Consider the following 26,336-nt stretch of genomic DNA (forward strand, 5'->3'; position numbering starts at 1 on the left):
GCTCCACTCACCAAGATGCTCTGACTCAACTATTTAATTGGCATTTCATTTGGGAGGAAATACAAAGCATTTGATTGGTGAGCACAAGGGAAAATAAAGCCACCATAAATTTTTTGGGCGTAGATCAAAATTCAAACGTTCGTCACAATATTCTTACAAAGGGTGGGTGTCAATATAGGAAGGAATTTGGGTCCCAGCTTTTGAGGATTTCTGCTTCAGCAACTAAGTTAATGACTACCCTCTGTGTTGGGGTACATTCTGTAGTCCTAATACCTTCCATCCTTTTTTTTTCTTTCTTCCTGCAGGGACGGCATTTACACTCCTCCACAATGCTTGTCAGCCTCCCCCCATCTCCCACCTGTCCTCGGGGAACACACCTCTCCTCTTCCTCCTGCCCCCATCGTCCTCCGGCTGCACCCCTGAAACAGACATTACGTCGGTCGAATGCTCGGCCACAGCTGCTCCTTCTCTTCCTTATCTTCTTCGCGCTCCTGCAGCCCATTCGTGGGGCTCGGGGCAGGGGTGGAGGTCCAGGTTCAGGACCAGGAGGCGCCCCAGGAGGGCAGGGTGGCCCGAGGGGAGGCAGCACTCAACGCGGCGTTGTCATTCCCCCTCAGTACTCTCCCGGGCCACAGGCTCTGCCCCCAATCAACCCCAAACTCATCAGCTCCCTCAGCATCGCCGTCATTTTGGTCGGGAACTCTAGTGAAGTGTCCCTGGGGGCGGGACTTGAGAAAGAGGACTTTCTGCACATCCCCTACCCTCCAAAGGTGGAGGTGGTCACCATGAATGAGACCGATCCAAAGAGCATCATCAATCGGATCTGTACACAAATGTCGAGGAACTCTTTGCAAGGCGTGGTTTTTGGCGACGACACGGACCAGGAGGCCATCGCTCAGATCCTGGACTTCATCTCGGCCCAGACTCACATTCCAATTTTGGGCATCCGCGGAGGCTCCTCCATGGTCATGGCAGCCAAGGTAGGACAGCTCCAGAGTTTGATTATTTGTCACCAACATTTCTTTAGTGGTTGAATCACTTTCAGAATGACTGGTTTTTAATATACAGTACAGTTAAGTGACATCCACATTAAAATCAAGAGTGTCTGTTTTGTTGTTTTTTAGCTTTACCTGCGGTTAGCTTCATTTTATAACTACACGACATACATCGAACATTAAACTGAAAAAATGGCTTTGCTGCTCATCAAGAAAAAAAAACCCTGTGTATTTTCCGACAAATATTTGTCTTAGAGACGAACATGTCAAAAAAAAAACGGCACTCCGAAAGAATCATTTCAATGATATTTACTTCCTGTACAGTAGATGAGTTGAGCGCTGCTTATATCAACATATTTATGAGACCAAGGAATTTCTTCCAGTGACAGTAGTTTCATATAAATGTGAACTAAGAGGATACTTCACGACTTTTATTACAGGCTTCCAAATCAGGCTGATTTGGCAAAATGATTCTAATATTATTATGTAGTTTGATAAATTTCAAGATTAAGTCTCGAAGATTAAGACGTGTGTGTGTGTGTGCGTGTGTGTGCGTGTGTGTGTGCGTGTGTGTGTGCGTGTGTGTGTGCGTGTGTGTGTGCGTGTGTGTGTGCGTGTGTGTGTGTGTGCGTGTGTGTGTGTGTGTGTGTGTGTTAGAGATGGGTTGGGGAGACAAGCTCTCCAGCAGAAGTCTACAGTTTAGACACTTTTTCCCCACCCTGTGTAATTACCATTCACTTTGTCTTGCTTTGTTAAACCGTTTTTTCTGCCTTGTACACACACGCACACTCATACACACACGCACACACCGACAGAATACCGGATGAATGTGGTGAACATGGTTGGCATGGCAACCACTTTCTTATACATTTCTTTCAACTTACTGTACAAAAGTAGTTACAGGGAAAAGAGAAAGGAAACATGATTTCTTGGTGTGACAAAAGCAGTGCCAGAGTAGAAAAGGGAAAAGAAGAAAAAGTAAAAGCAGCTTGATCGCTGGAGGGCATTGGAAGGATAAAACTTTGATCAGATGAACGAATACAACAAAATGTCTCATAAAAGAGCGGTGGAAGTATGATTGAAAATAGTTGAGGTATTCTTTGCCGCATAAAAATACAATGAGACAAGATGTTTTGTAATATTGCCACTAGATCCGGGGGTCCCCAACTAGAGGGTCGTCATATTTGGAACCAGGCAGCACAGAGACACTGATTTAATTAAAATTAAAAAAAAAAAAAAATTTTTTTTTTTTTTTTTGAAATTTCAAATTAGAGTTTGAAAGAAGTTTTATTTTGAAAATCACACCGATGTATGTCTGTCCAAACTCATGGTTGACACCTTGGAAGTTGGAAGTCATGCCTTCTGTCACTGATTGGTTGTTTTTCCTCAGGTGTGGTGGTTTCTTGTACTGTATATCAAATTAGAGGCACAAATTGGGGTCACTGACGGATTTTTTTTTCAAAGGTCAACCTTATCCGACAATGTTGGCCCGCTGACCCGCGGGCCACCATGTGACTGTCGGGCCATCCGAACTGAACTGATGCTGGCCCGACTGGGCCACCGGTACAAACGTTATGAATCAATATGATGAAATCAACATGCTTTTGCTTTTTAATTTTCAATATTCAACAGTTTTCAATATTCAATAGATTCATTCACTAAAACAGATCAATGATCTGTGCTCTTTTTATCCCCGCTATGCACATTTGATCACCCGCTTCACTGACACATTGTGCGCTACTTACTCGAGTGCATTTTGGGCACTGAGTCTACATGCTTCACTATTTCATACGCAGGCCTATACATATTAAGATCTTGTAAAGTATTGTTTTAAATCACATCATCTACATATTGGGGAGTGGCGAGTGTGAATATTTGAAGTGGCTGCCTTGACCGCCCACTGACGATACTCGCATGCACTTTTGCCACTGAGACGACACACTCCTCCACTTCATCCACTGGCAATCCGACATTTGTAATTATGAATTTGGTTAAGTATTGTTTGAAATCACATCATTTATAAATGGAGAGTGTAGACTGTGGATATTTTGTAAGCGGCTGTCTTGATCCCCAATAATCGTGTGCATTTTGGCCACTGAGACTACATGCTTTGCAATTTCTTCCACAGGTAGACCTACATATATTTCGATTAGATGGATTCGTCTTCTTTTACTCTTGTACGGCAGTTCATAATGCATGTGCTTTTCTTTCCTCATCAGGCCACCAATAGTTTCTCAAACTCATTATTTGCCTCAACATTCTTCTCGAGTCATTTTTCACCCGGCTTCTATGTAAAGCTCGCCGGTGCATTCATCAATATTTCAGCCATTTGATTTCCATTTAAAAAAACATTGATTGCCCACGTGTGCTTTTGCAATGTTTCAATGGCCTTTTCTCACACAGCAGTTCACATTCTCCACAGAGATGGCAAGGCCACGTAAACAATAGAGCGGCTAGCTTTTTTTGTTTGTTTGTTTTTCCTCTCCAGCAGCCAATTTATAATGAGCAAGTGCATCATTGACAGATGCAGGTAGGCCCAATCTGCACTAAACAATTTGCACATTTCCATTTAGCCATTAATTCACACGTTACCTTGCGTCGCTATTGGCACAACAGGGCAACAGCGTCGGCCTGGGCCCGCACTCGACTCCAGCTCTGGAGACTAATGAGGTCTTCCAGATCTATTGTGGGGATGTGAGCTGTGTTCCCAGCCTCTGTTTTGTGTGTGTGTGTGTGTGTGTGTGTGTGTGTGTGTGTACATTGCTGCTGTTGTTGGATGATAATAGCCCTTTGCCTGTGTTTGGGGAGATTATAGCCGTGTTTTTTGGTACCCGTAAGATATAAGATGTATAGCATCCGGAAAAATGTTGTCCCAAATAGACCCCTTTCCACACAGCTTTTTTCGACACAGTTCATTTTGTTTCCAGCGTTTTGCTTCCCCATCCAGCAATGACTGCCGTTACTTTTAATTATGCAGGAGGGCTTACAGTTGCTGCGTGTTAAATACTAATCTCTCACGGGGTGAAAAAGTGTCTGTCAGGTGGTCGATAGGGAAATGTGGAGCGAATCAGCGTCGGTGCTGTGGTGAGATTTGTCCAACTCAATGAAAGCCCGGGACAAAGTGCCATTAAAAATCCTCTTTTGCCACACACACATAATCCTAATTGCTGGGGAAAGGTAATTCAATGGTTTTTATAGGAAAACAAAAATGATGAGGCTCCCACCATTTCAGGCATCTGCATACGAGTAAAACTGAAATACTGTCTCTTGTTTTTTTTTCATTGGCATGTGAGAATTTCTCTCTGAATGTTCTGCATGCATGTTTCCTTTTATTGATCAACATACATTTTTGACTGGTTGTCAATTGCTAATAGTTGACTGAATGTGGTTCAACTTCGCTCACATCCTGTTTCTTCAGATTGAAAAGCAGTTGAGACGAGTGAATCAGCAGCATGTCTGCCGGTGCTCTCCATTTTCCTCCATTGCTTGAAGACGATGATTCACAATTGAATGAATTCTCAACGGTCGTCTAATCATTATGTCCATCCCTAATTTGATATAAAAACTCCACAACTGAAATAACATTTGAATTATCTGAGAGATGCGGCAATGGAGTCCATTGAGCTGTGTCACATTTTTGACCAGGTACTTGCTGCTAGGCAAAAGGCATAACATCATGAAGAATTACGGCACAGACCAGCGGTGCCCACGAGCGTGTTTGAGTGACAAACGAGCTGTCTGACAGCGCTGTGCTCCCGGTGACGTAGTAGACAAGAACAGCAAGTCACACACCAAGGAAATAACTCTCAAACTTTGTAAAGATTAAAAGTTGATTTCCATAATTTGCATGTGAATAACTGTTCCTGATTAAATATTGACATTATTTCTGACATTATTCCCCAAAATTGTACAGTCAAATTTTCCCCCTTGGGCAATTTGCTTTATTGCTCCTGATACTGAATAAGCTTTGAAACAATTTTTTTTTTCTAATATTAAACAAAAATATATTGCTGTTATTTTTGTGGACGTTGATGCAGGATCATCCTCAGAAATACTTGAATTGTTTTGGCCTTGACAGATCATTTGGAAAACATATTGACAAAACACGGATGTGTATTGGCAAACCTCATCTTGAGTCGAACAGGTGGGGCAGGGCGGAACATGTATGCATTGGATTCACATACCTCGGGTCAAAAATTTCCCACATGTTAATAAATCTCTGCTTTGTCAATGTATAAGGCATCTATGGCCATTTTCATCAAGATTTTCAACATCATGTTTGTTTCTTAGTGGAAATTAGAGTCGTGAGTTGTCTTTTTAAAAAAAAGCCAGCCTTCATTGCAGGCCACATCATATAGTATTTATGGTCATGAGTTACGAAGATACTATTGCTTCTCTGCTGAAATGAAAAAAAAAAAAACAAACGCATTTTGTCAAATATATGTCCTTTATTTGCTTAAGTGGGCTACAGAAAATGATGTGGTGGCTCGGATCTGGCACCCGGGCCTGGAGTTCGACACCGGTGCATTGAAATAACACCGGCAGCGTCTTGGCTGGTCCATCAATAGGAGTAATGCTCGTGTGCATCTTGCACTAAAAGAAGATCGGTGGTCATGTGTAGCATGCAGACAAGAAAATGTATCATCATTGTCAGCAGAGGGCATCTGGAATGCAGGAGATGTTGTGTTATCCATTTCACACGTCACCTAGATGGGTCTGTCTCCTCTATTTGTGCACTGTCATTGTGACAAAGATCCTCCATAAATCAAATCAAGAGAATGGATGCTGTTGCCGGTGAGAGCAACGGCGCACGTCTGCATCCGTTTTAATTGGACTGAACAATTCTGCCGCTGTTGATCAAAGCATTCTATTTGTCAATTTAATTGGTCATTTTGTATTGTCTGTATCAATACGCTTGCCGTCGCTCTAAAATGACTGTAAGCAAATCGTTCCATATTTTTTTTCTTAATACATGTTTGTAAACGCCATTGTTCTGTCAAAGCAAAAAAAAAAAAAGCAAGTTCACAGTAATTTTGACATCTTTCATCAACAAAAGCCTCAGGTGGTTCCCTGTCAGTACACCGAGGAGGAAAATATGTCAAGTGTGCATCAACATCACAGCATTTTTTTTTTCTTGTCAGGTGTCTTGTTTCATTTATGGATGCATTTTAACCGCGCTCTCTCAGATCTTTCTTTCACATGCTTCTTAAATTTAAGCGCTATGCTACTACCTTTAGAATGAAACGCTGTGAGGCCTTTAAGATGTGATCCAATCTGTCCCTGGAAGCTGGGTGATGTTTTTTCACACATACAATTCAATAGTACCTCGACTTATGAGTGACCAGACTTGAGATTTTTTTGGAGGTATGAACTGTCACTGCCATCATTTTATTATCTTGTGTTGCAAGCATAAATTTGCGCTATGAGCCCTATAAATGGTGGCAGCAAACTTCACAATGGACAGCAGATGAACAGTGAACATTACAACATTGATAGTAAACAGGCCGCATGCTCATTTTGAGCTGTGTGCGTAGTGGACGTTTGAGGTGATAGTAATACTGTCGCCACGCAGATGGTTCATCTGTGACACGTTCATCTGTGACACGCTTCAGTGACGCTTTAGGAAACGTCTGAAGGAGCGATCGCCTCATTTCCCCCGACCATTTGTTGCTTAATCCACCTCACTCCTCCAACAGTCTCCTCGATGGAAGTTTTGGCCCTATCTGACGAGAGCATATGCATCAGCAAACACTGGCGGAGCTAAAGGGTGCGGGGGGCAATAGGGCACTGCCCCCACCCTCTTGAAATATGAATCGATTAGGTGCCAGGCCAGATAATTCAATATTTAATAAATGCTTATTGGTGTTTTCTTTGTTTTCTTTGCGCCATCAGGATTCATGATCTTTACACTTCAACACATTTCTACTTCCAACTTCTTAAGTACACACTAAGATGAGGGCTCCTCCCTTGCCTTTCTCAATCCATTATGAGTACACTTCATCAGCGGGCGTGCTGCGCGTGGTCTGCCTGAATAATGCGGGAGATCACAGGCGACGTGGCGGCGTTGCACTCGGTTACAGCACGTCCAATAATTTTTTTTTTCGCCTCCTGGCCTTTAAACATTGCAGCATATGAATCCTAATTATCCAGCTAATCTTATTAATTCGGCTGAATATGGGAATGATGTCAAGCTTTTCAGACAGGAAAATAACAGCGGTCAGCGAGATCACATTTGATTCCCAATTAGTTGGAGACAAAACCGGTGTATATCGATTACTGAACCTCGTCACACACCATAAATATCATTTGTAGTCTGAGTAAGGATCTTTAGTGGCCGGCTGACTTAGGAGGCTTGTCAGTCAAGCTTGTGGCTCCTTCCCGTCATATAAGCGAAATCTCTTCTAAATAACTCGGCCAAGGGGACAATCTGCCTTCCCCCAAAAAAGAAGCACCACAGCGACCTTCCTTGGCTTTTAGAGCATTTCATTTTTAGAACGTTCACCATGAACTCCATTTTGAGGCTGAGCTCATGTCGCAGCTTCTCCCGACAGTCCTTTGATTTAATGAACAACAGTCGAGCTTTTTTGTTTTGATTGCCTTTTTCTCAGCTGTCATTTTGTCTTAATAAGATTGCAGATTAAGATGAACATTCCAAAACATGCATGTCTAATGTGTTTGATTGAAAAATCATCACGTTCGAGGCCACACTTGCGCTCCTTGCTGCCTCACTTGTTTTCCAAAAGGGAATCGGCTCGTGCTTGTGTAACCAGTGTATGGGAAATGCGTCCGATTCCTGGGTGTCGCCCACAAGTGACATCATCGGGTGGCACCTCGGTACAAGTTGCTGCTATAAGTTCCTGTCAGTTTTCAACTTTGTGTCAGAGGCGGATTTGATCGGCGGTGGTAAATCTGTAGATGAGCGCAAGCGGGTTAATCTGACAGTGAGCTCTGAGGTGGGCTCCATCCTGGGCTGGTTGCCAGCCAATCAAAAGTCACGTATCGACAAACAATCTTTCACGTTCACATTTGCACCTATGGGTAATTTAGTTTTTTTTCAATGAAACTACTTTGTAACATGCTCATTCTTGGAATGTGGAAAGAAGCCAGAATACCCGGAAAAAGGCCATGCAAGCAACGGGGTAGCACATGTAACCTCCTCACAGGAAGGTCTGACCCACGATTCAAACTCTGAACCTCAAAATTGTGGGGCAGATGTGCTTTCATCTGATAACAGGTAGCAGGCTGCTTTGGTAAATTTCCCTGACAGTAAGGGTGTTCACACTTTTGCAAAATGAAAATGACTGTGGGATGACTATTTAGCTTTCAGTTGCTTTCATTTTTCACGGCATTCGTTCCCGGTCACCTTGAGGCAGTTTGCATGTTTCATCTGGTCATGCCTCTTGATATTGAATTCCTTGAAAACAACCACAGACTCTTCAGAAAGTAGGCAGACAGTTTTTTTTTTCTTTTTGTATTTCAGTGGGGTAAAAAAAAAGTCAATTTGCACTTGTCCTGAAAGCGATGTCCCTCTTTGTCAAAATTCCTTTTCTTCGATACAGTCTCAATTTTAGAAAAAGGCTGGAAAGAGCCACACAAGGGTCACACATTGAGGGGTGCATTCGGAAAAATTCACTCTGACGTCTTAACACGACTAACGAGTGTGGTTTCTTTGGAGAGGCAGCGCGTGCTCAGAGCATATTTCCAAAAGCATCCTCGAGCCATGCCACAGGTCTGGTGAAATGTAAAATCACTTTTTTGTGTGTATTTTATACGACGGTCAACAGTGCTGACAGGCCACACTTTATTCATTTTATGCCAGCGGCATAAAATTTCAACACGGGCCGTAATTGGCCCCCAGGCCATACTTTGGATATTCTGCAGCATAGTGGAATGGAAGTTTAGTGGGATTCACATGACTGCAAGTTGAAGTCTTTCATGTCATCAGGGGTTGAAAGTAAACTGAAACAACTATTTACTGGTCACCAACGTCATCTCATGGTGCTCTTTTGTGTTTTGGGAATACGGAGGATGAAAAGAAAATGTCAGATAAAAGATGTAAAGATAAAAGTTGCTCGCGGGTGTTTTAAAAAAAAAAAGGCTCATAATGTGGTGGTTTTCAAGCTTTTGCATCAGGCTGAGAGTGCCGTTAAAGGGGGAGATAGCCAGCTTTGGGTATTTAATCCCAAAAGATCAAGTTAGCTCTTAAGTGCACTGAAGAGGGTGGTGATGGTTGCGCGGATGACCAATTGCTTTCATTCATCGCTGAGACTCCAAAGAAAGAGATGAGACAGCGGAAACAACCATTTAGTACGCACGAGAGACATTCTTCTGATATTGACCATTTCATAATGTCCTCAAAAGACTTCTTTGCTCCATTTAATTTACGGTAAATAAAATGATCAAAGCTATACATAGAGTATGTACTTTTTTATTTCGCAGAGTTCTCTACCAAAATTGTACTTTGAATTTGATTGATTGTTGGTAAGTGGATCTTTGATGCATTGATGCAAGTTATTTGTGTCTTTTTAGGGGTTTGAATTTGAGTACCACTGACCTACAGAATACATTATGTTGAACTTGCCGTTTCACTTACATTCATGTGCCTCAAAGGCGTTTTAACGATTGTAGCGCGGCAAGTGAAATGTGTTTGTGACAGCTGCAGCGCATGACTGACACGAGGAGCTGGCTGGCCATTATATATGCTGACAGTGACACCCACTGAGTGGCACTTTTCACTCCACTCTTTCCTCCTGTCAGCCCTGACCTCATTCCTGCTCCACTGCCACGACAATATGGGTGCACCTAAACATTGTGATGCCTGAATTGAGAACAGATAGTCAGCATCAATTGACATCGTTCTTTCTCATACCTGACCCATTATAAGATCACCTACTGCCCAACCGCCTGCCACCTTAGTTCACGTGGCCCACGAAAGCAATTTATGTGCATTGACCATTCAGCAACCACCGTTGAATACAAAGCGCTGCACATGGAGCAAAAATAATTCATACAACAAACAATCAAATTATGAATTAATATCAAAGACAATAGAAAGCACAAAAACAGTAAAATTGAAAACCAAGTCTCACGGTGAGTCAAAAACCAAAGAATAAAAATGAGGAGTTTTAAAGATGGGCAGTGAGTGGGGGGCTTGCCTAGCGTTCAGTGGGAGGTCATTCCAAAGAGAGGGAACCGCAACGGAAAAATGTCGATTCCCTCTGAGCCTCTGCTTGGTTCTTGGTACCTCTAATAGTGTCCGGGCAGGTGCATTGGCGCCTCGAGAGGTAAGGTGGGGCGAGGCCGTTTAAAGATTTGAAAACAAATATGATCTTAAAAAGAACTCTAAAATGTATAGGGAGCCAGTGAAGGGATGCCAGAGTAGGAGTTATGTGCACCCTCTTAAGAGTACCAGTCAAGAGGCGAGCAGCAGCATTCTGGACCAACTGGAGATGCTTAATGGAGGATTATCTGACTCCAAAGTAAAGTGCGTTCCAGTAATCCAGCCGGGGATTAAAGTCGAAGAAATGTAAGAAATTTATGATATCAATCCCACCTTTAAAATCAATGTATCCAAACGGCTTTAAGCAGACTCGGATTTCAAAACTACCGGTAGTTATTCTCCAATTTGATGAGAATCCGTAAAATGAGGCGATCATACATTTATTTGGTTTCACAATGTTTACGGCCCTGCGAAGAAAACCATGACTACTATGTGGCCAGCAAAAAAAAAAAAAAAAAAAAAAGACTTTGATAACTGTCATGACGAGTTAATTTTACACTTTCAGTGTGACATATTTTCCAAATGGATCCCTATGGAATTCACATGTCTCACACATGTCCGGGACTTGCAAGAATCCTCATAATTCAATGAGTGATACCTCTGGGGTGACTGTGCGTGACTTCCCAGGTTTCTCATGGCGGCTGTGTCTGATGGGAGAATCGAAAGGTTCATAAGAAAAAAAAAAAACGGTCGCAATATAGCGGGGAAACACTGTAATGGCAAATGGCCAACAGTCTGAAGAGCTTGATAAGAGCACGATGCGGTCCGAGTTGTGCTGTGACACCGCAGTCGTTCTCCCCTGCAGAGCGTTGTCACACTCAGTCACGTTTAGTCAACACTCGCTGCTTTTCACGCCTATCTCCTTTTTCCTGCTCGCTTTCCTTCATTTTTTTCCCCCGTTCTGTTTCTGTGGATTCCACGCTGTTTGCTCTCGTTTTTTCCTCCTCTATCTTTGCACCACATCTTTGTCTTTGCACTCTCTCTTCTCTTTAATCTCCCCCTTTTTTCCCCCCCTTAGCATCCTGCTCGGCAACAAAGTAAGCCCTGCTCCTCGACAGGCGCCAGCTCACACGGCTTACGTTCTTTGCCATTTCCACGGCAAAAATATATCGTCAGAAATGTTTACGATTTTTATTGTCATAGGAAAATCAATAAGTGCCAGAGGGCACAACGCATCGAATCTGTTTAGATTGGGCGTTACTGGAGGTGATAAATGCTCAAATGGTGCAAATAGAGCGGCTTAAATCAAGATTCTCACGTACAGATTTCACTGGTCAACAAATATTTACTATTTTTTTCTTCATCAGAGATGATAATGAACTTTTCAAAATGATTTTTTTTCGCACTGCTTCCTTATCTTTCTCTTATTTAAATTAGCTGTCGATTTGTCACATTTTTTTAAAATCAGAGAGACCCCATACATGTCAAGGGAAAAAATTGGCCTGCACGTAATTACTCCTCTTTTTGTGTGTTGTCTTGGAGATGACCAAAACAGCCCACCACACACATCACGATTTTGCCACCATCAATCGCAAGTCTCCTTCCAGAAACTTAATACAATACAATACAATACAATACAATACAATACAAAGAGTGCCTTGTACTGAAAATTATGGTGTGTTGAATTTACTTACTTTTTTTTTTTTTTTTTTAACCCCCATGAAGTGGTTGCATGCAATAAACTCATCTGGATCCAGATCATTTCAAAAAAAAATAAACATTTGCTCAAAAATGTATCTAAATCCAGATGATTCTATTGTGTGCAGCCACTTGTCAAAATAAAATTGAGTAAATTCAACCCAGCAGTTTTTTTTTCCAGCGTGAGAGGTAGGAGTGCGGGAAAATACAAAGTAGAAAAAAAGAGCCTCGGTTGAAGAAATAGAAGACGCTCGGCAAAGCAAGCTTCAGATCGTTTCCTAATTAGCTTTCTTTCAGGTTCACGTCACAATCCCAAAATCCGGGGCTTGGCCCACACTTAGCTTGACCACATATAACACTTAAGGATTTGCCGTCATAAATCCTGAATAGATTTAACGTTTATGTTTTTATCATTTTCTGAGATGAAAGAGGAAAAATAAAACACAACCCACACTCTGGCTCTCATCACTCAATGTTTTTTTTTTCTCCAAGATGTCAGAGAGATTTTGATTAGAGGAGAGGAAAAATACTCAAACTAGTTATTGGTAAGTACCGTATGTGTGTAGCCAGCTTTAGATGTCATGATAAAATGAAAGCTAAATTCATCTTTATTGCGACAGTAATACTGTACTACAATATACTACTTGAATGAGTACGATCATTTTAATTTAAATTTTAATGAAATAATTGTGTTGCTCTTTTGTGTTTTTTACTTGGTTATCAATTGAATGGAAACAGTGAAATATTTCAGAAAATGGTTGAATGTTCTGAACTCCTGTTTTAATGCTAGTATTACCTTTGTTGATCCTCAACTTGCACTCCATTTTGCTTCAACTGCTTAAAAATAAAAAATAAAATAAAATAAAAAAACAATCCCGCAAAATAGAAAGAATTCTCATCCATCAATTAATTGATAAATCTGCCCTCTCACTTCAATCAAACCAGAGCATATAATACCCGTCCTTATGACATATCCACTGAATATATATTTATTTACTGCCGTGAGCTACGCAGAGCGTGTGTGTTGCCATCATTGCATAACTGCCATTTATATACAGACAGTATGCACAGTGTATGTACTGTTCCAATAATACAAGCGAGTCGAAGCTGCATGTGGTGTGACTGGCCGCTATTTTTGCAGCTCCCGTGATGTTCAGGAACATTGCTTTCTCATGACGAATGGAAGTTGAACTCCTTCACGTCTTCATTAGTCATCCCTCATCTCCACCCTGCATCTCTGTGACCCCCCCACCACCACGATCCACCCCCGCCACAATAAACACAGCGCGGACTTAATGTATGGTCCACTTCCGTCGAGCACGGTTAGGTTGTGCTCGTTATACAGCGTTAAGAGTGATTACTGCAATGCGCGTGTTGATAGCAGTGGTCCCAGGCTGAAGGATGTCATCATCGATGAGCGAATATGTGGAGAAATCCCCCCCCCACCGTAGGAAAATTTTGATCAGTAAAATCAGAGCTACGAGAGCAGCTCTTGTGATTAGCAGCACGATTGCCACTTGTTTTTCCAAGGGGGACCAACCAACAGTAAATTGAGTGAGCGCAGCAGCAACCCGTCATGGAGCTATCATAGTCGACCTCAGGTGTGTTATTGACTGTAATTGTGCTCATATGTGTCAGCCCGCCTACACTATGTACGCAAATGCCAGCGCTGACTTTCTGTGCGGCTATATTTGTACACATATACAGTGCAACGGAGTGTAAGTATACATTTTTTTTGCGCACACACTAATGGCATCTTTAGCACGGCCGTTTCCATGGGAACCGAGTTGCCACGGAAACACTGCACGTCTCTTTGAATTAGAAACGTCTCCTCCTATCTCCTCACGCCGTCCTGTCTGTCCCCCTTTCACTTTTCGCCATCTTGCCTCGCGCCTCTTTGACAGGCCAAGCTGCTGTCAGTCACAACCATGTGAGGAGGGCGTGTGGCCCTCAAAGAAAAAAAAATGGAGGAAATGCTAAGAAAGTGTTCGACCTGTGTCGCATTTGTACATAAAAAGTGAGGGAGGCCGAGGGTGTTTTTCATCAAAAGCCACGTGTTGGAACAGGAACGAGAGGCTGAATGACACTCAAAAGATAACGATGGGCGGGAAGATTGAAAAGGGGATGGAGGGGAGGGGGCGCGACATAGGTATATGGCACGGTGGGATGGAGACTGCTGATGAACGGGATGATTGATTTTCGTGCTCCCGTATCAGTAACCGCACTGCCACACTTATCCGGCCTATCTGATTTTATCCTATTCGTTTACTTTCATGTTATGCGTGCGCAGCCCAGAAGAGATGAGTGGGAGGGCAAGGGGGGTAGCAAAAATGCAGGAGCCACCAGTGAGTTATTCGGGGTGAGCGTACAAATGAGTGCTGGGAGAAAAATCACGTTCATCCCCCAGGTGGTGATAAATTCCGGGAAGCCCGTGAGGGCTGCGCGGAGGCGAAAAGAAGAGATGCAGGAAAGGAAGCGGCGTCCAGACATGTGCAACGGGAGAGAGAAAAGTCACGTCATGACAAGGTTTTGAACCCTGTGGCTCAAATTGCACGCCGCACTTGACTCCAGCGTGCACCTTTCGCCTCAGTCGTTCAGAGAGATGCGTCACATAGATGGCAGAGAGGAACAGAAAGGAGGGAGGACAAGTGCTTGCCTTCATGTCGTTAAAGATACTTTGAGGCCTGATTTATTATGCCGGGAGAAATTTTCCGTTCGTGAAATGACGAAAACAGAAATCATCGCAGCATAGCGTTGACTCAACGGATGCTATTTTGTAGTTTCTGAATAATCACAGGCCTCAGGATAGGCATTTAACAGTTCTGATCGAACTGCGTACGCCTAATCTCAAAACAGACCGCCACACACATAAAGATTGCATTCCATCACTGAGATTTAAAAAAAAAAAAGAATCCAAGGTTTCAGGAGACTCGCGTGATCACTTGTAGCTAACAAAAACGAAGGCTTACAAATACAGTACTATACCAGATATATTGCGCCGATGTTTCCCGAGTGTTTCCGAAGGTATCGGAGGCAGAAGTGTGGTAGAATGGAGATGTCGTTCGTCAAAACAGACTTGCTTTGGAAAATATTTCTTGCCTCCTGGGAAACCCACTTTTATATAAGAAAAAACAATATTGTGTAGGTCGGACATGTTTGTTTTTATTGATGTCCCTTACCATTACCGTTCCGGAGTCGTGTCGCCTCTTTGATTGGCTACAATCCGTACCATGTGACCGTTCGTGAAGTCAGAATTTGGCGAGCTGTCCACACTCACTCCATAAAGATTTTTATTCGTAATTTAATATTTAAGAATGTCAAACCAGACCCTACTATTGGGACAAATCCACTGCTGGCCCTCAGACAGAAGGAGAATCTTATCGGAAAATCTAATAAGAAATCAGGACAAAAACAGCCCCATTATCGTGATGTGGATAAAGATGGATTGCATGCTAGCCAGTCACGGGGCGTGATCAACAATCAATTCAGTGCAATTGAATTACTAACACTTGATGATTGATGATCGCTCTTGTTGAAAGGGTGAGGGCCAAAAATATCTTGGGAGTGCTATTGGTTTTCCAGGCACCCAAGGAGTCCTCAGCGCCACCCCTGTTGAAATCTAGTTAGAGTTAATTTTTCTCTTTTCACCGTCTAACTTGCAGAGCAACCTTTGCCCCTGCCCAGATAGCCAATGTCTGAGTCCTCAATCTTTTGCTGTTTTCTACGCACCCGGAAGTAGCCTCCTCACAATGGTATTTAAACAGACGAAAATAAAAACGAAGCCCTGCAACTTTCGTTTGAGAATTGTTTTTTATCGGCCGTGAGTCACGGACGGATGTGTTCCCAAAACCCCTCGAATTTAACAAAAATAGTTTGCCTGACTTCATCATCTGCGAAGCATCTGTTGTTATTTGTGTCATGGAGTCTGAGTGTATTGTTATGACTGATTTTCTCTGTTTTAAAAAAAAACAAAACAAAACAAAACAGTCATGCACTTGGGACAGCTTTAGGCTCTTTGACTTCAACTGTAACAAGGTAAGGCTGCTACAAGAGCCAGATGAGAGAGAGCGTTTTTACACAGTGACTTTGTTTTTGCATATTTTTGTAGAATCAAAGTGCCGAAAGCATCAGTGGGAAACTGGCTTATTGGAGATCACACAATCCTCCTAATTTAAGATGATTTCATGCTTGGGAACTACCATCTTTTCCATGTTAATGTCGATGCTCGGATGCAAAATATTACCAGCCTCCAATTTCCAACTGCCTTGAGGTGCGTATTCACAAAGCTCAAAGCCGTCATTTATGTTCGAAACGGTTTCAGCGACTAATTAGCACCACTTTTGTAAATCATTGGCCGTCACATTCACGTCCACAGATTAGTGCACTAAACCGCTTTTTATCTTTTACACCTCTTTCCAATGTAGGAAGTGTTGACTGTACTGAAGCCCACAAATATGAAATCATTATGACAAGGTTTCTTTCTAGTAATCCAAACATTGATTCACACTCTCAACTATTAGCTGACTGTAATAATAAAATGCAGCAATGTAGATGGACGGACCTGTACAGAAGCGAACCGAAAATCATCTCAACTCATCCATGGGCACAAAACCAAGATAAAAACCAAACCGTGAATTTTGTGAACTGGTCCACCCCTTCTGTGTGTGTGTGTGTGTGTGTGTGTGTGTGTGTGTGTGTGTGTGTGTGTGTGTGTGTGTGTGTGTATACACACACCCCACCCCACTAAGCCCCGCCTCTTAAAGGCTCACGCATAATGCTTCCATCATTTTCAATGCATTTTATTCCCACAATTTTTTCTTGTTTGTTTTAATACATTTGTGCTGGGTTTAAAAAGTGTGTTTTCCTAAATTCAATTTTTTTAAAAATAAGTTTAAATGTGTTTAAAACGTGCATGCAAAGGGGTGAAACTGAAAAGACAAAGATATTTTTCGGGTCCACAACACTACGGTATGAGACAGGTTAATGTAATGATTCATTTTTGTCAAAATGTTTAGGGGCACCAAATGACCATTGTGTAATCATATTTAGGATCTGCGAGCAGTGTCAGACTTTGTTCACGGCGTTCAATTGGCCCTAATGGCTCACGGCCCACACCGGTTGATATGTCATGTTTAAAAGCTTGCGAATTAATTTCCACGTGAACGTGTGTAATTTGTATCATTATTGTTCATTCATTGATTTAAATGGGGTGGAGAAAACAAACCAGAATGTGTGTATAGGACACAGTCAGTTCCAAGTGCAATTGCGCTATACTTGTTGAGAGTGTTGGTTTTGCTTTCACGTGTGACTAACCGTTATCCAAACTGTTGATGGGGGTGATTTGGATGCGCTTGAATAGAAGCGGGGCCCGTTGTAAAGCGGTGCCATCGTCACTGCCTGTGTGACAAGCTCACCTTCAACTACTCACAGCAAAGCCGAGAATGAGTTCCGTGTGGGAGAGATCCTCCTTGCTGCACGTATTTGGACTCTTCTGTCGCTGAATAGGATGACTCATCTGCATCTGTTGAGAAAAGCACGCCAGCATTCTCGCAGTGGTCAGGTATCATTTGTGCGCTCGCGACGTGACGGGGTGCAGAACCAAATAAAAGTGCCGAAAGTTCACGCGACTCTATTGTTATCCTGAAGCAATTATTTCCGTTTGAGATCGGCTGGGTGACAGACTGAGGTAAACCGTATGACGCGTACAAAGAAAAGTCAATCTCGTTATATATTTATCTGTGCTTCTTCTTTTCTTTCTTCCATTTATGTTTCTTGTTTTTTTTTTTTTTTTTTTTTTTGTAACATACACCCGTTGCACAGCTGGGTTGCACGGGTCATAGCTAATTGGTTGCGCTGCGAGTTTCGATTGGCGCTATCTTTGCCCAATCAGTATACACAGCCCCCATGTGTCAGTGATTAATTACCTGCATTGCCGCCAGTGCAAACGAGCATAATCAACTCCTCATGAAGGCGCCTTCCATTAACTGGTGGGGCCAAGGGTAAGGCCAAATTGACTCCTCCACTTGTCTTAGCAGGGCTTGCTCTTTATGAAGGGATTGTTAGTTGAATACACCTTTTATTGCCTCAAAGGAGGGGCAATATTTTCGAGTTCGAAGACAGTCGAGGGAATATATGACATACTGTGTAGTCAACCGTATATACAGTAGGGCAGTGTTTCACAACTTTTATTGGGCCAAGGCGCATATTTTACATTCCATTAATTTCACAGCACACCACAAAAATGTCTGTGGGAAGAAAAAAAAAAACTTATTATGATCTCGTCTCAATTTACTTACAAATTGACTTGGTGTGAAATCCGGGCCTGTTCAATTGAACACAAACATCACAGCTGGATTCTCGGGTTAATTGTACCTTCTGCTATCCAGTCGGAGAGCATTAATTTGTTCTGCCTTTCATTATAACGTTAGTGGCATAAATAGATGAATGACAATACCCCCACAGTAAATAAATAAACATTTTCAGACCAATTACCGTAAGTGAAATTGGATGATTTCTGGCAGTAGGATGATTTTGCACGACACGCTAATTGGGACACGTCAGTTTTTTGGAATCGCTCGAGTTGGGGGCAATACAGAGACTGATTGCACCAAGGAAGGGAATGCTAACTTGTAAAAGTGGTTTTTGTGCGAATACTACTACTACTACTACTAATAATAATAATAATAATACTTTTACATCCCATTTTTAAAAATACTCAGACTCATTACAATACTTATAAAACAACACATTACAAGTCCATCTACAGTATTTTCTAATCCGCTTATCCTCACAAGTGTTGCGAGCATGTTGGAGCCTTCGGGCAATAGGCGGGGGACAACCTGAACTGGTTGCCATCCAATCGCATCGCACACATAGACGAACAACCATCTGCGCTCACAATCACACCGAGGGACAATTTCGAGTGTTCCATTAACCTGCCACACATGTTTTGGAATGTGGAATGAAACGGCAGTACCCGGAGAAAACCCACGCAGGCACGGGGAGAACATGCAAACTCCACATAGGAAGGCTGAAACCGGAATCGAATCTTGCACCTTTGCACTGTGAGGTTGATGGGCTAACCACTGCGCCACTGTGCCGCCTGACATTAAAAAAAAAAACCTTCAATAAAATGACTGAATATTATAAAATAGTTCTTCAGGTAAAAAGGGCAGTTTTGAAAAGGGATGTGAACGTTGCCATGTTAGAGCACTTCTGTTTCGGGAGGTAGTGACAAAACATGGTCCTCTTGGAAAGATTTCTCCCAAGTGCAGGTTCCTGACCGCTGTGCTGTTGTGCTTGAGCGCCTAAAATGGCTAGCCTACATTTCTGTGTCGTCCTTGTGTGCTTTTTCTTTTTTTGGGTCATGTAACCACTGTTCCTGTTACCTCCAGTGCTACTAAAACAATGCAAATTTCCCTGCTGGTGGACTAATAAGGGTGATCTAATGTAATGTAAATCACGTCCGGTTTTCTGAAGTCTTTTGATGTGATGCAAAGATGTCACGCCATCGCCAAAAGATGAAAGTCTTGACTGACCGTCCAATGAGATTGCGTTGTCATTGCTCTGTTTCTCACACCTGGGTACAGACTGTATCTATTAGCATGCTATCTGGGGATTTGCCTTATAAATTAGGATCAATTCATTTGTTTGAAAATACAACCCCCCCACCCCCCAAATAACGAGATTTTTGCGACTGAAATGAGTTTCCTCTGCATGGTTCGGACAGCTTCAAGGAATATGTTCTTTTTGTTCCGTTCCGTTTCCCTGAGGGGCTGCTGACAGATGTTGAACTCCTTGAGCTGCCTCTTTTGCACTACAGCGAGGGTAAATAGCGGAATCAAGAACCAAAGATGGGTACGGGCTGAAACGACCTCCTTGAAGAAGTTGAAAACGGTCCTGCTCGGGCCGCCTTGTTCACCGATACAAAGTAGAGTTGTGCTTTCCTCTTCGTTTCGACTGGTCCAGTGAATAAGCTTTACTTCCCTGTGCAACATTTTGGGCTTGAATGACATGATGTCAGGCGTGCCGGCGCATCCGGTGTAACAATGGACCGTCGAACAGGGCAGTTAATTGCTTGCTTCTTGTGGTGCGCACATTGACAATCGAGGTGAGTGTTCACTGGGCATTGGATGTTTGTAAATGAGTTTGACACGGTTTCAAGACAAAGAGATTCATTAGCATTCATTAGACAGTCAGTTGATTGCAAGCCAGTAGCCGGCGGCGCACCACAGAAGACGTCAGGGGGCCTTTTGGAAGGGTAAATTGGAAGGCCCAGCTACAGCTCATACTGGCAAAGATACATGCGCAAATGCATGATGCAAGTTTATTTTTTTTTCTTACAGTAAAAGAAGGCGTAAAACTCTTTAAAGTGTATCTGCATGATTGGACAACTGCAATCTGGATGGCCAGTGTCTTTGTGAATGTCTGATTTTCGAAATATGTCCTTCCTCTGTGGTCTCCTGTGTTTTTTAAATGTGGGTTACATTTGCAAATCTCTCCTCGAGCAGGCAGAACATTTTGATTGTGAATTATTGATACAAATAATTTTGAATGAATCATTTCTAACCCACATTATATCTGCAGAAAGGATATATTTGCTTGCGTCTGTTATTTTGAGTTTGGGACCATGACTGGGAAGATTTGACCAAATGTTGCCTCACAATCCATACATACAAATGAATTTGTGCAATTAATCGATTAAACAAAAGTATTCCCTAGTTTTAACGTGTATGTTTTACATCCATGCATTTCTATCACACTTGTCTTCATTTGGGTCACAGATGAGCTGAGGTTGACAGAATTCCTGATGGATTTGGGATGCAAGGCTCGACTGGTCACCTGCCAGACACAGGGAGTGTTTTTGGGGGGGGGGGGAAATCCCACCCAAGGAAAAATTTGTCTTCAATGAACATGTATGCATATTTTTGCAATTTGGGACTAAACTGGAATATCTGGCATACAAGCACGGGTAGTCCATGCAAACTCCATACAGGAACGCCTGGGTTGAGATTTGAACCCACAACCTCAGAACTGCGCAGCAGACATGCACACCATTAAGCCGTAGTGTGTTGTAATAATTCAAAACAGTGATGTGCGTGCAATATACGGTAGTTGTTCTTTGGACAGCAAGCAATCTCATAACCGAATCAACAGCGCCTCTGCTGGTTACAGCCAAGAACTGCACTATAATTTGCTTCAATTGTTTTGGAATGTGATTAAAATCAACAATCGTTTCCTTACAATCGACACAATTCTCAACAATCAACTAATCCATTTTAACGCCTTTCTATAGTTTCAATCTAATTTTCAATGGTTGATCAAAGAAGAATATCTTTCGTCAAAGGCGGTAATTATTTAAAACATCTTCCTGTCTTGCATCTAAATGCTAAATGTTCTTGTATCTTGTCTCCATGAAGCACCGGGATTATTCAAGCTTCACTAATGAACAGGCAAACAAAGAACATCAACTCCAATTGAGTGCTGGAGCATGAAATATCTTTACCTAAATTAAAATAATTAGTAATGACACTCACTCACACACGAACAGGAAACAATTGCGCACACGGTGTCCTATTTTTTTTGTTTTTGAATCGTATTTCAATGCAGGCACACGCGCTCATGCACACGCTCAAGAAACGGTCCCACTCCGGGAGTGAATCATATTCCGCCGCCTCTCCAATCATTTCCTGGACAGAAATAGCAACATGTCATTCAAACAGGACATTATAGGATGGTTAAAATCGGGTAAATGAAGCTGAGAGTCTTTTGAAACGGGGTCATTGATAATTAAACAGCTGAATATGAGATTAATTAACAGTGTGTGCCTGTGTGTGCGTTTGATTTGAAACATGTTGGCGGGTTCACGCTGGGAAAGATTGACAGCCACGGCGGCGCGCTGACTGTGAGGAGGGAAGATGGAGGGAGGAAGATGAAAGGAGGCGAAAGACGAGTGTGATGAAGTGGAAAAGCTGATTGTTGCCGGGCGCCGTGCGCATGCTGCCGTTTGGTGTGTCACGAAGTGTGCGTGTGCGTGAGTTCTCAGCTTTGGCCTGTTTTGTCAAGCGAGACTCAAAAGTCTCTCTCTCTCTCTCTCTCTCTCTCTCTCTCTCTCTCTCTCTCTCTCTCTCTCTCTCTCTCTCCCTCCCCAATCCTCTCCCACCAGAACTGGTTGAGCGTTGCTTTTCCCCTGCAAATCTAATTGGAGACAGGCTTTCATAGTCATGACATGGAGATGAGTTGCCAAATCCTTTCAGGCCCTCAGCAGTGTACACTGACGCAGCAGGACGATCCCCGACAGTCTTAATGGCTCTATTCTGCGCTCAATAGAACTGGGAAGTAGAACTTGCAGAGTGCGACTTGAAAATGTTCCAAAGCGGATGGATGGCAACGTTAATAATAATGTCGAATATTTGCGCTGTTCCAAAGAATCAAACCCAAGGAACGGTGTTAGGAGAAGAACATGAGAAGAGGACGCCAGATATACGCCAGAAGGTACAGATTGAGGCCAGCCGCACGCCAAGTGACGTGACAGACCGCCATTGAACAATTCAGTCGCGCCGCCGCACAGCGTGCGCGGTTCTGCACCTAGTTTTCATTTGTTGCTGAGCGTTTGCGACTAGTTTGACTGCAATTTAAAATGTTGAATCAAGTGAACAGTGTCTCAACAGCACAGAAGGGTATGGCCAATTTATAACAAAAAAAAAAAAAACTCTCTGAGTAACCACTGATGCAAATGAAGGTGCTCAAGTTTTTACATAGTGGCGGAGGAGTGACTGATTCTTGAATTGCGAAAGCCAGTTTAAGACGATATGCCCCCCCAGCTCAAGTCCAGCACAAAGCACGGTCTAACTGGCCGGAGTTTTTTTTCCCAGACGAGCGCAGTTAGAAACGGGCGTCTGCGCTGTTGTGAGCGTGAACACAGCCGACTAGCGTACCATCCAGTGGAAGCGGCTCCACTCATCCACAGTGTTACACCATATGCGCCACAACTCAGACCTGCTTTCAGGTGGTCTAAAGTCTAGTCAACATTCAGCCACCAAATTGTCAGGTTCACGGGGGTGTCGAAAAGAAAATGCCCTCAGTCCGCCAGAATGCCTCAGATGGCTGTCTGTCAAATTCTCAAACACGCTAAAACAGGCATGAAAATCAAGATGTGCCATTTTCCCCCAAAAGTGCACATTCTCTGTCTATGAAAATAGTGAACAATATCTCCACAATTGAGTACAATGTAGTTCCCAGCCTTACTAAGTTTTCAATAATCTTCTAACATGTATGGGGAAGTTAGAAACAAACCTCCGAATTCACTTTACAGAGTCTTTAACTACATTTCTAACTTTAAAACTATTTTTGACTTTGAGGAGCATTCATTTGTACGGTGGACTCAGTTTTCGGGAAGACAATATACACTACTTGAAGAGAATGGTTAGTAGAAGCAATGGAAACGTCAATCTGATGAAAGACAAAACATTCTTTTCGTTAAACATCAGATGCGTTTTCTTGAACTGACTTGGTTTTACTGCAACTGAAACAAAAGGGGATTACACCAGCAGTGGTATACCTCAGAGAGCGGTGATGAGACCCACAGGTTTGGGTCACTGAGCTAACTGTGGTTGGTCGCACAGCATCTGCTCAAAAGTAGAATAATGCCTCCCAGAGTGATGATTGGTTTATGTATCGTCTGCATATTCAGCACGTCATGACTATTCTGAGCGTGTTGAAACTTAAAAGCCACGTTTGATGTCACTTGTTAAGACGTGAGAATGAAGTGGTGGCAAGATGTAAGAGAATTTTTATCAGGAAGAAGCATTGAAGTGACAGAACTTTAATTGGTCACAACCTGCTCGAAGGAAACGTAGACTTGAAAGTAAATTAGTTGCATGGCCCTGCTTCTGACCTTTAACCTGTTTTTAGTTAAATTGTGTCTTCGGTCCGACTATGAGGGCCACCCCGCAAATTACTGTAGATATAAACAGTTTCTCTTTGGCGTTTTGAAAGTGATGTTTTACACCAACACAAACATGCTTAACGCCTCATCGGGCACTCTTGGAAATAATTTGAAATTCATTTTTCCAACCCTGTCTATTTACCTCAATATGTAAGGGTTGTTTTACTTGAAGCAGGGACAGGCGCAAGGACCCCTGCTGGACGTTCTCTGCATGTGAAGAGCAAAATAAATAAATAAATCACAATGATTTGTCAAATTCTGCTTCATTTTAGTTCTATTCCCATTTCCTTTTTCAATCCAGTAAAAAAAAGACAAATATTATGACAGATTACTGAATCATGCATTGTAATTGAATATCACTCTCCTCTTCGTGTGTCTGTATGACTGTATTAATCTGCCCCTCGCTGGCCAAGCAATGAAATTATCATCATGAACACACTATTTGTTTCTTTGTATTCTATTTAATGATGTCGCTATTGCCTGTTTTAATAATACACAATATTATAGAGTGCAATTTTTCCTCATTGAAAAAAAACCCCACCATACAATCATTTTCATTGTTGTGGTTTTTTTTTTTGGGGGGGGTGGCAGACAGGAACGGATTAATGGCATTTCCATTCATTTCAATTGGGAGCGATTATTTCAAATCTCGAGGGGTGGGATCTCATGGATTGAGATCCCACCCCTCGAGTTCACGTGCACGCCACCACTGCACGTGAACTTTTTCTTTTCTGCAATGTATGTTTTATTCGTGGCTTTGTTGTGGAGAAGAAGAATTGTATTGCTTCTAAAGAAACATCCTAATTTACTTGGTTGAGGTAGCTGAGCTCAGTGGTCAAATAGATGTGTTTCATGCCTCCAGGTCCCAGTTTTCACACCATAACTTACTTTTCAACATTGAAGCAAGGTTCTTGCTGGTTTTAAAGGCTGCATCAAAGGGCGGATGTACTGTATGTGCTGTGGAGGCAAATTAGGTAAAACAGTCTCAAAACAAACTTTTCCAGACAGGTACAGCTGGTATCAGATCATTTACAAAAACCACACCAACAAAAAACGTGGACATGAATCTGTCACACTGAGCCATCAGGGGACTTTTGAGCATGGCAGGCTCAAAATCTCGACAGTGCAATAATCCGGTCAGAATGAGACGAAGGAGTGCATTAAAAGGCATCCATGGAACAGATTGCTGCCGGTCTTTGATGTGCTGATGAAAAGCATGCCAGGATCAAGTGTACTTGTGAATCCGCGTCTAACTAGCTGCAAACTGCCCGGCCAGAACAATGGCTTTTCTTTCTTTCCATGTCCCATTCATCAGCCACTTGCAAAGCTGACTTTGTCTTTTAGCACGTCACATAGTGATTCATACTGTACGTGAACCCTTTTATGCACCCTGTAACCTGATAACATGATAAGCATGAGATGCAGCAAAAGTGAGGATGGGCTCAAACTGTACCGTGTAGGATTCATACATTTGTGACATGAACAAATGAAGCTTCAAAAATTGAGAATACAGAGGAAACGGCTCAACAGGAAAGTATTGCCTCTAGTTACAAAAGAAATTTCAAGATACGAAAGGTGAAAAGAAAGTATTGGCTGCTACTCGCAGCTCCGAGTTTCCTGAACGCAACATACTTAAAGCTGCTCTGCCATTGGCTAATTCCGAGCATCATCATGGCATCCCATTGGCTAAGAGGGACCTTGTGTCTTTGTGTGTAGATAGATTTTTGCAGCGTCCTCGTCATTCGCCTCTCAGGCCATGAGGTGTTCTTATAGGTGTACGCAAATGTGAATCCCCAGAAAAAGTGTTCACCAGTCGGGCGATCGCTACCTCTGCTGACGTTTTCCCTGCACATTTTCGAAGGATTGTTAAAAGCCGACAAACGCAAACATCCTTGGATCACTTTTTTACAAAACGCCAGGCAAAAACCACTTCTGAGAGATGACATCGACTAAAGAGGGCAAAAAACGATGAGGACGCATTTATAAGTTAAATGACCATCATTTTTATTCTTTACTCTAGTCTTTGTTTTTTTACATTATGCACAACTCTCATTTATTCTGCAATAATCTAATTTGTAACATGCATTTGTTACATATTTTGATGCATTTTTATGCTTTAGAAAACATGTCTGAATTTTAGGGGGCTTGGAACAGATCAGGGCATTTACATGGAAAACGCGTTTCTGCTTACAAATCTTCTTGTTAAGAAATTTCTTCCGGGAACAATTAATTTCATACGTAGAGGTACCACTATAGATGAGAGGGTCAGAAGTACTAATGAAAGAAATGTGTCACAGAGTTATGCGTGAAAATTAAACGTCAATCATGAGATTTGAAAGGAGAAAGTAGAATAAAATGATAAATTGTAATCTGAGTGGATGAGATAAGTAGGTCCCTTAAAATCCAACCGGATGACAGGTTTTGGTCTCAGGGGTTATTACACCTCTCAGCTCTCTTTTTTAGACAATCAGGGAAA

At 42.4% G+C, this 26,336-nt stretch overlaps 1 protein-coding gene across 7 annotated transcripts in view; it reads left to right on the top strand.

The window, feature by feature from the left end:
* Nucleotides 1-26,336, top strand: part of grin2bb (glutamate receptor, ionotropic, N-methyl D-aspartate 2B, genome duplicate b) — an 88,113-nt gene that overhangs the window by 20,622 nt on the left and 41,155 nt on the right. For all 7 annotated transcript variants that reach the window (XM_019862111.1, XM_019862115.1, XM_019862116.1 and 4 more), the window contains one exon: nt 306-980. In XM_019862111.1, coding sequence (XP_019717670.1) covers nt 306-980 — 675 coding nt within the window. The remainder of the gene's footprint in view (nt 1-305; nt 981-26,336) is intronic.

The sequence above is a fragment of the Hippocampus comes genome, unplaced genomic scaffold (assembly GCF_001891065.2).
Source record: "Hippocampus comes isolate QL1 unplaced genomic scaffold, H_comes_QL1_v1.1 scaffold7, whole genome shotgun sequence".
NCBI lineage: Eukaryota > Metazoa > Chordata > Actinopteri > Syngnathiformes > Syngnathidae > Hippocampus > Hippocampus comes.